An 11,829-nucleotide genomic window follows, 5' to 3' on the forward strand; every position below is an offset into this window, starting at 1 on the left:
CCGGTGCTCACGGGAGCCTCTCTCTTGTCTCCTCAGTTCGCCACCGTCTATAAAGCGAGGGATAAGAACACCAATCAAATCGTGGCCATTAAAAAGGTGAGGGCGTTTTCCCCGTCGTGTGGTTCAGTGTCTGGTCGCTTTTCCCCCTGCTGGGTGATTTGTCTGTGATGGGAGAATATATTTAGTTATTTCTAGGGTGTTTTGTTAAAATGGTCTAGTTCAGGTGTCTTTAATGCCTCACACCACCATCCCCCACCACCCCAAAGAGCTTCAGTCTTCTCACGTGCCTGGGTTTCTGAAGGATTACCTGGTCTGTAAGTTGAAATTTCTGTTCTGTGCTAAGTTTATTATTTTCAGGTCCTACAAATTAGTTCTTGATAGTGGTGGGTTCTTTAGTCCTTGCTTCTGCTGTGCCTAGTTTCTGCAGTCCAGGAATGTTACTCCTGGTTAGGTTGTTTCAAATTGACACTAGTTTTTTTGACAAAAATTCACAGGTGCTCTTAGATCTGCAGCTTACTTGTTCGAATACAAACATTGAAAACAAGGGGAGTTTTTGTGTTAAAGCAGGTGATGATCTCCTATCCCTGAGCAATGAAAAGCACACATTGCAGTATTTTGGTTAGTTAAAGACCCTAGTTTATTAGGAAAGTTGAACCATAGAAAAATTTAATTAATTTTGTTTGATACACTAATCCTTCCAGCATTATACAACGTTTCCTGTATCTTTGCGACTAATGGCAGCTGTTGTGAAAAGCATTCTTGTTTTTCATTATAATACTTTATTTTTGTTAATGGTGGGACTGAAAATCTCAGGGCAGTAGATGATTGAAGTGGAAGGAGTTTATGCCAGCCCAGGTTACAGACAGTGCTAATTTTATTACAACCTTTTTACAATGACTGTCATTTGCTTTGCTCTTATTTCTCTCAGAAGAGAAGCTTGTTGATAGTATAATAAATCTTCATGGCTACAAAGTATTTTATGTTGCCAGTTTGAATTTATGTCTGTTTTCAATGCCATCATTTTTATGTTTTTATGAAAACTTAGCTCTAAAGACAATTCTTTTTTTAAGGAAAAAAGCCAGTGGATCTCTAGGTCACCATGCTTTTTTTATCTTCTTCCTTACACATTTTTTTTGGTTTACTTGTAGTCATTGTTCTGATTTTCTCAATGTCTATGATGCAATAACATCAAAAGGCCAGGCTCTTCATGTTGACATACCACTCGTTCCACAAAGCTAAAACAGCTTCATAGTACTGCTCAGTTTTGGTACTAACAGCAACCCGAAACCAGCCTTAGCTGATAAAGTGCTTCCTGGTACTGAAACTCATTCTGTCTCAGAAGAATGATGCTGAAGAATGTACACCTTACTGGTGGGGCTGATGGCTTAACTTTATGTAAACGTACAAAATCTTTCTTTTCAGATTAAACTGGGACATAGATCAGAAGCTAAAGATGGTGAGTTTTAAAACAAATTCATGCTGCAGAAGCTGTATGTGCTTCATTTTTGAAAACTGACACATTAATTTCCCACACCGTGTCTTGGCTGACAAAAATAAGCTCAGCTCTGAGTGTAAGGCACAGTAGAGGTTTGTTTCCCAAACTGCAGGGACAGAAAAAAGGGAGATGTCTGTCTGCGTGGTGTATCTCTAAATACAGGTATTTAACCGCTTGGCTTCTCAGTTTATGTGGAATATAAACACGTATATAGCACAGAATAATAAATAGTCTCTATAGCACTGAGTTCAGAATACCCTTTTTGTATTGATGCATCTTGGTGCCTTAAATATTAAAGACAGGTGAGAGTATTTATCTCTGTTTTCAGATGCCTCCTCTATTGTACTTTTGTGATTTGTGCTGAGGTAAAGGTTGACAAAAACTATACCTTAAAACTTCTTTTCTCTGTATGGATTTGTTTTATGTTGAGAAATCAGGTCTCTAGAGCAATGTCTTTTAATCATGTGTTCTGACATGAATATTGCAAGTAAAAACCCAGTAATCCTGATCTGCTCTTTCAGCTTTTGTGGTGTAGTAGAATTTTTATATATATAATAGGCTGCTATCCTTCAGGGATCTTGCATCAGGTTACCAGCTTTCTAGTGCAGAGTCTTTGCTCTCAGCTCTCCAGTTCTGTACTAAGGGAAGAATTTTAAAGAGATGCTGAGCACTCTTCCCAAAGTTTCACAGTTGAGATGACTGCTGGAGCATCATGATCCACCTGGCCTTTAGTGAGCTAATGTCTTTTAAGGACAGTCATTACTTTTGCCCTGTTCAATGTCTATCTATAGGCCAAAGACGTAATTAAAAAATAATTATCATGTCTGCTTCCCCTGTGTTACCTGATAACCTTGGTGCACTTTCTTTGAATCTAAGGCTTTGTGCAGCTGAAAGCAGCCATTGTGAGCTTGATTCAATAATAAGTAATTCAAATAAGCAAAGCAGGAGTGTGAAGAAATCAATGTAGCTTTGCCCAGACTCTGCTAGACTCTTACCTGTTGAACCATACCCTAGGTTTTGGGAGAACACTGTTCTTAGCTCATGTGCAGCTGAAACTTCCTACATGATATCAGTTGAAGTTTGATGCATCGCAGTCAGTGTGACCCCCAAAGTGAACTTTCCCCTACCCCTGTACCACTCTGCCTTTTTTTCACCTGTAAAATCTGGCTATTAAAGGATTCATGTAAGGGTGAACAGGTTTTGGCCACTGTACCTTTTATGCCACAGCATAAGGAAAAACCTAAGTGCCTTGCTGTAGTAAGTAATGCTATTTTCAAAAAGAAAAGAGATATATTAATGGGATTTGTCAGTGTGCCTCCCTGTGGAAGTAAGACACTTTAAAGAAGTGGTATTTTAAACATGTAGCTTTTCGTTAAAATAAAACCAAAGCTTACAATACCCTGGAAAAAAGAAATTTTTAAAATATTTTTTTTTCCCTAAGCTTTTGCTAGAACTTCCCCTTTTTGCCAAAATGTTGCTTCATAATTTAAATCCAGTTACAGTGATGTAGAATTTATTTGCTGTGGAGGAAAGCGTACGTCCGCTTTTATTCTGCAGCAATCTACTTACCTGTGGAAATGTATTTGTTATTTAAGAAACTGCTCAGTGGTAAGAAAGTATTTTGTAGTAGTAAATCATAATTGAGTAACAAAGTGAGAGGCTAGTTTGGGGCTCAATCCAAAGTTTAATTTTATTTTGTCTCTCACATTTTCTTCAATGTAGGAATCAACAGAACAGCCCTCAGGGAGATAAAATTGTTACAGGAGCTAAGCCATCCAAATATTATTGGTGTAAGTAAAATGAATGCTGCTTCTAGAATCAGTTTTGAAATACTTTTGATACAGTGCTACAAAGATGAATCCATGCCTAAGAATGTATTTTAAAGGAAGTTAGTAAGTCTAATACTTAGCATGTCTAAGTACTGTATGCTTGTGGGAAGCAGAGCTGAATCCATGTGAAGATTTTGTCGGGTCTCAAGGAGGGGTAGAAGTTTTGGGAACAGCAAAGTTTGGGGAGATGACAAGGTGTCCATTAGATTATTTGTTGTACCCGATATGGTAAAGTTAATTCTTTCTCCTTTTTTATTTCCTAAGTCCAGGAAGAAGGGGAAAAATGTGTAAAATATTACTACTGTACTTAATGTGAACTTTTTTTTGAGACTGAGTTAAGAAGCTAAACTGAGTAAGAAATTTTCTATTGCAATTCATAACTTAAACCAGTTCAGCAAGCTGAACATCCAGATGCTGACTACGATGGTGCAGAATTTTAGAAAAGTGAAAATGCCAAAGTGTGCTTCAGCATAATTCATTTTGTTTTACAGCTTCTAGATGCATTTGGACACAAGTCAAATATTAGTTTGGTGTTTGATTTTATGGAAACGGATCTAGAGGTAAGATTTTTTAAATTATGTTTTTATTTCACTCCTAAAGTAGTATTTTCAAAAAACATTTGAACACCCTAACATTTGCCCGTGTTAGAAAGGTGAGTTTCATTACGTCAGTTATTTAAGATCATGTCTTAGAAGTAGTTGAAATAATTTGACAATTTTTTTGAGTTATCAGCTGATCATGCCTCTGCTTTTAAGTACTTGTCAGCATGATCTTCAAGAAACAGATTATAGTTATTATATTAGTTTTCTGGGGCTCCAGTCAGAACATAGGACCTCAGTCACAGATCAACATTTCAGTGCAATTGCTAAGCATAATATCATCATCAAACTTGTTCAAGAAAGTGTGATACTCAAGTATACCAAGTGATGAGCTGATACTAGAAAGTAAAACCACGTGCACCTGAACCATTCTTTTAAGTGTAACAGTGCTAGGTGTCAGCATCTGACAGATGTTTCATTCTTCAAGGCACTAAGTTAATTTGTTGTTCTGAATGTCTTTGTGTGGCTTTTTTCATCAAGATTCTTCATTTTTTAAATGGCAATTCATGTCAGATCTGTATATGCACACATTATCCCTACTCTAGACAGAAATTAGTGTAGTTGTTAAGCTAACCCATTACACATATGTTGTGAAGAACTGGAGTTAGCATTTAAAATTTTAAAACAGTGACAGGCTTGCTGAAACCGTGATGAAAGCAAGACTGAAAATGTTAGATCAGTTTTTTGCTAATAGAACTTAACGTAACGGGCAGCCTTTCTAGAGGTTTCAGCCTGTTTACTTAGTAAGTATGCAACCTTTAGAGCTGAAGAAGGTACAGTGTACGAACAGGAATTAAATACTTGTGTACTATGTGATTCTGTGGTACGCAGAGCATTTACCTGTATTGTGGTATCACTCAGGCCACCATCTGGGACAAGCAGCCTGTTGTGATTGAGCATGTGCCACATACATAACGTTTTGTGTAGTCTTAGCTATTTTGTAAGTCTCAAATTACTTAAAGCTTAGGAAAAGCTATTGCTGAGCTGGACAGAAGTATTAACGAGCAGATTTTTGGGAGAAGCAGAGAAAATACTTTTGAACGGGATGTTTACACAGAATTTTAGAATTAAAAGCTATGGGAAATACTATGGGAATCAAATACTATGGGAAACATAAGTAGATTTGTTAAAATATGCTAGCATCACCATACCTCCTGGTCTTCTTTGAAACAAGTGGAAACCATTGCATTTACAAGGATTAGATGCTTAGATTGCATGGAGAGAAAGAAGCAGTAAGTGGAAACATAATGTCAGGTTTACTGACACATTTAGCATTTTCACGTGGACATCACTGTCTTTGGGTATCCACCTGGAACTGAAATAAAATAATAAACGCTTATTTCCCACCCATTTTCTCATTCTTTGGTTATACAAAAGGCCATGTAGGCTATCTGGACTCACTGTTTCAATTTCTGGTCTCCAGAATAGACCTGTTTTCTGGAAAAAGGGTGAGAATGGTAGAGAATATGTGACTGCCAGTTTTAACTTTGTCTTAAAGTGTTGAGCCGAACAAATAGAAGTTAATAATGCATTTTAAGCTTTAATATCAATCTAACAATTTACAGGTGATTATAAAAGATACTAGTATTGTGTTGACACAATCTCACATCAAGGCATATATGCTGATGACACTTCAAGGATTAGAATATTTACACCAGCACTGGATTCTACACAGGGTAAGCGTGTACTAAATTGACAGCCTTTATGCTGTAACAAAAGTCACATTTGATATCATCTGGGTTTAAAGTCTAATGCAGATAGTTTTGAAGTTCAGATGTTCTTAGTCCATAACATTCATGCTAGTTGTTTTGGAGACATAACAGCAGTACCAGAAGTGTTAAGAATTACTGATGTGGTTATCATTTAGGTATTTATATAAAAGTATCTCAAGTTATATGTGATTTTGATTAGCACTCTAAACTGGGTGTGTCTGGGGTGGATTAAACTGTCTTCAGAACAGCACATACAGTGCCATGTTTTGTAGCCAAACAAGTTTGGTAACAGACCAGTGTTCCAGCTATCGCTGAACAGTGCTTGGGCACTCAAGGCTTTCTCTTTTTCTCACTCTTCCCAGCTCCAGTGAGCAGGCTGGGGGCAGAGCAAGAAGCAGGGCAGGGAAACAGCTGGGAGAGCTGACCCAAACTGGTCAGAGAGATACTGCACACCATGTAACCTCATGCTCAGCAATAAAATCTAGGGTAGAGGAAGGGGGCTTTTCTGTCTTCAAAGGTGGCTGTTGCTTAGAGGCTGTCTGGGTGTGGAAGGTGATAAATGATTTCCATTGCATTTTTTTCTGTCTTCTTTACTCTTCACCTGTTCAAACAGCCATCAAACCTGTCCAATTTTTTTTTCTCTTCCTGCTGCTGTTCTCTCCCTTGTCCTGCTGAGGGTGTGGTGGTGGGAGGAGAAGGGGGTGAGCAAATTGCTTTGTGGATCCCTGGCTGCTGGCCAGAGGTCAACCCATAACACACTGTTACTGTGTTAAACTCTACCACTTCCATGATTTCGACAGTTATTGAAACACTTGCAAAGTCTGTTTATTATTCACTTGGCAGCTATGCAGTGAAGACCGAACTACTGTTCCTGCATCAAAGCTAAAAGCTATAAAGAGACAAGGAGTTTTTTAAACTCTGCCACTTAAATATGATAGTATTCAAATGGGTATTTTTCACTATGGTTTTCATGTGTGATGAAATACTTTATTTCCTGGTGTTTTTTTTCACTACTTTTGCTTACAGCAAAGACTTAGGATAGAATCAAAAGCCTGCATTTTAGAATACTGATACAGCAGACTTGTCAGGAGGTTCACTATAGGTCTGCTTTTATCAACTGACAAAAATTAATTCTTTGATTTCTGTACTGACAGGATCTTAAACCAAATAATTTGTTGTTAGATGAAAATGGGGTTTTAAAATTGGCTGACTTTGGCTTGGCAAAATCTTTTGGAAGCCCAAATAGAGTTTATACCCACCAAGTAGTAACAAGGTAAGACATTCTATTTAGTTTCTTACATAGTGATTTTGTAGTTGTTTTGCCATGTCTTTTTAAATATGTTGTGTCAGATCAACATGTTCAAAGTTTGACATCTAACTCGTGATAAGGCTGTAAGACCCTCATGAAGAAAACACAATAAAGCATTGTTTAGCAAAGATGCTGTAAGAACTGCTAGCATATGCATGTCTAGGCGTTGTTCTGGGGCACAATTCACATGGAAATTATATATATCTACCTATAAGCCTGCCTTTCAGAGCAAGACAGCTGTTAATTGCTGTTAATATGATTCTAGAAAATTCTTTGTCACTAGTCACATTACCTGTTATGAGACAAAACCTTGAACCAATTAAAACATCCGTATTATTTACAGCATGCTTATTTAAGGTATGCTTGAAAAAGCAGGACTGCAAAATACACAAGGTAATTCCCTTTTTCTACTGTAATGCTAAAACTGTTCAGCCAAAGGTAGTTTTCTGCCTTTTGAGAGAAGGTGTTAATGCTGCAGTAGTTTCAAATGCAGCGTTTATCAGATAGTTACATTAAAGTTAACTGTTCTTAAGCAGTGAAAGTAGCTGTTCTAAACAACTACTGTCAAGGTTAATTTTGCATAGAACTGGTCTCTATAGTTAGACCTGTTGGTATGGAGCTTTTTGGAAGCTGGAAGGAATTCTGTCATTTCTTCAACACAAAGTTTAAAGAAAACTTCTGTTTATAATTTGCAAACCTGCCTGTTAAATACTTCTCTCTTTTGCACTTCTGCAGTTTTTTTGCTTCTTGATCAGCACAGTTGAAACTGTTGTTAATTTGTGGTGATACGTGATCCAGTGGAGAGGAATGCAGTTTTATTAAGTCTTTCTTAAACAAAAGACTTTGCAGGGTAGAGTACAGCTCTTTAGTGTCTGAAAAGTATATAGGCAAGAGCAGTATTCTCTCTGTAGTTCCTCCATTGATGAGTTACACAGCATTTGGTATGAGCAAAGGCAGGTGGTTTTCCTGAAGTGTGTTTTTCCTTTCAGGTGGTACCGAGCCCCAGAATTATTATTTGGTGCCAGAATGTATGGTGTCGGTGTCGATATGTGGGCTGTTGGTTGTATTTTAGCTGAATTGCTCCTCAGGGTAAGTCCAAGCACAAGCATTTTGTATTTGCTCTTAGTTACATTACAGTTCTGTATTTGTGCTTCCTCTCTCCTGCTAACAGCACCAGGCAAAGGCAGTTGGGCTGTTTAGGAAAGGGAGGGGAGGGAAGAGCTTCTGAAAGCTTGCTTACTGTAAGGAAAGCAAAGTTTTGGAACTGGCTGAGATACCATAAGCATCACATCACTAAAGTCTGTAGAAACAGCTGGGTAAAAGAACTGCAACAAATTGTCACAGTCTTGCCTTGTGGAAGGTCAAGTATATAGCTCTTCAGGTCCTCTGATTGTTATCTTTTCACACAGAAGACTGATGTTTTTCTAAGTCTGAAAACACCTTGAAAGAAAACTTTAATCTTTGTTTGTCACACAAACAGGTGTGCTGGTACAACATGATTGGCAGTTCAGAAGTGGAGCAGCACTAGTGATATGTACATATGTATGCATTAGACCTGCTAAAGTTGGGTAAACTTGAGGAAAGTCAGAAAGTAAAGAAGAAATTGTTCAATTCTGTTAATTCTTGGGTTTCTTGCTAAGCAGAAAATGTGTTATGGTTCAGTTTAACCCCTGTGATAGTGTATCTGTCCTTTTTCTTCCTAAGCATACAGCTTCTCAGAGCTTTACAAAAGCAGTTTATGTTCAAGGTTTTATGACCCTAAAATTTAGTTTAATCACTGTCTAGCCAGGATGCTCACTGCAATCTTTCTATCCTATTTAGTTAAATACTCTAATTCAGATCATTCCGAGTGCCATGAAGCAGCATATAGAATACAACCAGGGGGTCAGGTCTGGCCAGCATGGGTTTAGGAAAGGGAAGTCCTGCCTGAACAATCTTATCTCCTTCTATGACTGGGTGACCCGTGTAGTGGATGAAGGGAAGGCTGTGGATGTGGTTTGCCTTGACTTCAGCAAGGCCTTTGACACAGTCTCCCACAGCATCCTCCTGGAGAATCTGGCAGCCCATGACTTGGGCAGGTGCACCCTTAGCTAGGTCAGATGACCAGGCCCAGAGAGCGATGGTGAATGGAGACGCATCCAGCTGGTGTCTGGTGACCAGTGGTGTCCCCTAGGGATCAGTGCTGAGCCCAGTCCTATTCAATATGTTTATTGAAGACCTGGGTGTTGGGATTGAGTCCACCCTCAGTAAGTTTGCAGATGACACCAAGCTGGGGGGGGATGTCAATCTCCTAGACGGTAGGAAGAAGCTGCAGAGGGACCTGGGCAGGCTGGGTCGCTGGACCGAAGCCAGTGGCATGAAATTCAGCAAGACCAAGTGCAGGAGTGGCTGGAGGGCAGCCCAGCAGAGAGGGACCTGAGAGTACTGGTTGACAACCAGCTGAACATGAGCCAGCAGTGTGACCAGGTGGCCTGGAAGGCCAATGGCATCCTGGCTTGTAACAGGAATAGTGTGACCAGTAGGAGCAGGGGTGTAATTCTCCCCTGTACTCAGTACTGGTGAGGCCTCACCTCCAGTACTGTGTGCAGTTCTGGGCCCCTCACTTCAAGAAGGATGTTGAGGTGCTGGAGCAGGTCCAGAGGAGAGCAACAAGGTTGGTGAAAGAACTAGAAGGAACGTCTTATAGGTACAGGCTGGGGGAGCTGGGGTTGTTTAGCCTGGAGAAGAGGAAGCTCAGAAGGAACCTTATCACTTGTTTCAACTACCTGAAGGGAGGTTGTAGTCACGTGGGGGCTAGGCTCTTTTTCCAGGCAACTAGCAACAAGACAAGAGGGCATGGCCTGAAGCTGCTCCAGCAGAGGTTTAGTTTGGATATTAGGAAGTACTTCCTCATCAAGAGGGTGATTAGACATTGGAATGGACTTCCCAGGGAAGTGGTGGAGGCACTGTCCCTGGATGTGTTCAAGGAAAGGCTGATGTGGCACTTAGTGCCATGGTCTAGCCAATGTGGTGCTGTTAGGGCATAGGCTGGACTTGATGACCTTAAAGGTCTTTTCCAGCCTTGGTAATTCTGTGTAATTCTTCATCATTTTGCTTTGCTTACAAGCTTTTTTTTCCCTTGTCTGTATGTTGTGTAAGCTACAGGTTAAACTGCATATATCCCCTTTTCTGTCCTCTGCTTAGTTTAAATTACATGTGACACTGATGTGGGTCACTGCTCTCCCTCATGCTGTCCATCAGTCTAACTGCTGCTTGTGTAATACAGTTCCAGTTCACTTCAGATGTTCTGAATGTATATAAAACCTAACTTCAAGGAGCAGATGGTGGAAAGATCACTCTGCCCAACTGACTTTACACTTTAAACCATCTCCTATGTTTAGTTACTTTACATTAATGTGGTATAATTTTATGTTTAGCTGTCTGGTATAAAGTCAGTGATACCAAGAGTAGATTGCAAGAAACCTTTGGAATCTACTTGGACTTCACTAGAAAGCCTGAAATACTCAATCTACCTCTTTGTGGGCAGCTGGTATACAGAGGTGTTTTGTCCTGCAATTGTGAGGGGATAGCACAAAACTCCTCTCTAAAGTTTGGAAGTTAATTGAATCAAATGCTGTTGCCTTTTTCCAGGTTCCTTTTTTGCCTGGAGACTCTGATCTTGACCAGCTGACAAGGATATTTGAAACACTGGGCACTCCAACAGAAGAGCAATGGCCTGTGAGTCCTTTTGTTTAACAGAGCGATATCAGGTTTACTTGATACTCTCTTAGCTTTTGAAATTAAATTAAAGGGTATACAAGAATATTTGAGTAGAGTTTCAGATGGCAAGCTGCCTAGTCTCACAAAGCAGTGGATAAGCAGCTGAGTTAAATTATTTCTCTTGGCAAATCTCTGGTCAGTTTAGCAGTGTTATTGGCATTAAGCAACTGTAATGAAACTTCTTGTTAGCCTTTCTGGATGTATTCTGGGTGTATTCACAATTTCCAGTGGCTATTGATGTGAAATTATTGTCATTGCTTAATGTTTTGACATTCTAAAGCAAATTAGTCTACTTCAATCTAAAAGGTTTTAATTACTTGCAGAACAGGAAAAGTGTATAGGGACTTAAGTTACCCTGGATAAGATAGGGTTTTGAGGTACACTAAGAAACACCAGACCAACAGCTTTAGATATAAACAGTTTATCCAAGAGTAATAGTATTGTAACAAATGTAAATTAGTTATCACTGAAGCAACAGTAAATTCAGTAATACCAGGCCAAACATTGTTTCAGGTTACACAGTGACCTACCTAGCCATGTTTTTCAGGCAAACTGACAGGAAGCTGGGCGTAACTTCTGATGGCTGACTTGGACCAGCTGACGGGCATGGGAATTTCTCAGTTCCCAGATCAGACTGTCTTGTTTGTCGTGTTGGGGTTTTTTCGTAATTGAGTTGTGAAAGCACTCACTGGAGTGTCCCTTGACTGCTACGGTAGGAAGAGCTGTCAGTGGTCCAGTAAACCCCCAGACTACTGCAGGATTAGGGAAGTGGTCATCTCCAGTATGTGATTTATTGATGACAGAAATTTGAGCACCTGTATCAGTGAGGCAACACTAAACATGGTTTACCATTGGAGGTATTCTCTAGCACTACATTGGAAGTCCATACAAGCTGCACCCTCCATAGCACCTCTGAGGTACTCATGCCTTCTGACCCTGTGGTGCTAATTGGACCACTAATATGTTTGGGTAATGCAAGGCTGGGATTTTCAGGCTCCAACTGTTGGACTGGCAGGAAGGGCACTTGGGCCTTTACCTCAGATGGAACAGTGTGTGGCACAATTCAGGATGCTGGGAAAAGCCAGTAACACTGATGCTGGGACTTTGTGTATTGCCTATTCAGGAA

At 39.7% G+C, this 11,829-nt stretch overlaps 1 protein-coding gene across 1 annotated transcript in view; it reads left to right on the forward strand.

The window, feature by feature from the left end:
• CDK7 (cyclin-dependent kinase 7) overlaps positions 1 to 11,829 on the forward strand; it is a 28,170-nt gene that overhangs the window by 9,824 nt on the left and 6,517 nt on the right. The window contains exons 3-10 of the mRNA XM_010005418.1: positions 37 to 96; positions 1,423 to 1,456; positions 3,218 to 3,285; positions 3,816 to 3,884; positions 5,489 to 5,599; positions 6,790 to 6,908; positions 7,934 to 8,033; positions 10,575 to 10,661. Of these exons, the coding sequence (XP_010003720.1) occupies positions 37 to 96; positions 1,423 to 1,456; positions 3,218 to 3,285; positions 3,816 to 3,884; positions 5,489 to 5,599; positions 6,790 to 6,908; positions 7,934 to 8,033; positions 10,575 to 10,661 (648 nt within the window). The remainder of the gene's footprint in view (positions 1 to 36; positions 97 to 1,422; positions 1,457 to 3,217; positions 3,286 to 3,815; positions 3,885 to 5,488; positions 5,600 to 6,789; positions 6,909 to 7,933; positions 8,034 to 10,574; positions 10,662 to 11,829) is intronic.

The sequence above is a fragment of the Chaetura pelagica genome, unplaced genomic scaffold (assembly GCF_000747805.2).
Source record: "Chaetura pelagica isolate M959 unplaced genomic scaffold, ChaPel_1.0 scaffold37, whole genome shotgun sequence".
Classification (NCBI taxonomy): Eukaryota; Metazoa; Chordata; class Aves; order Apodiformes; family Apodidae; genus Chaetura; species Chaetura pelagica.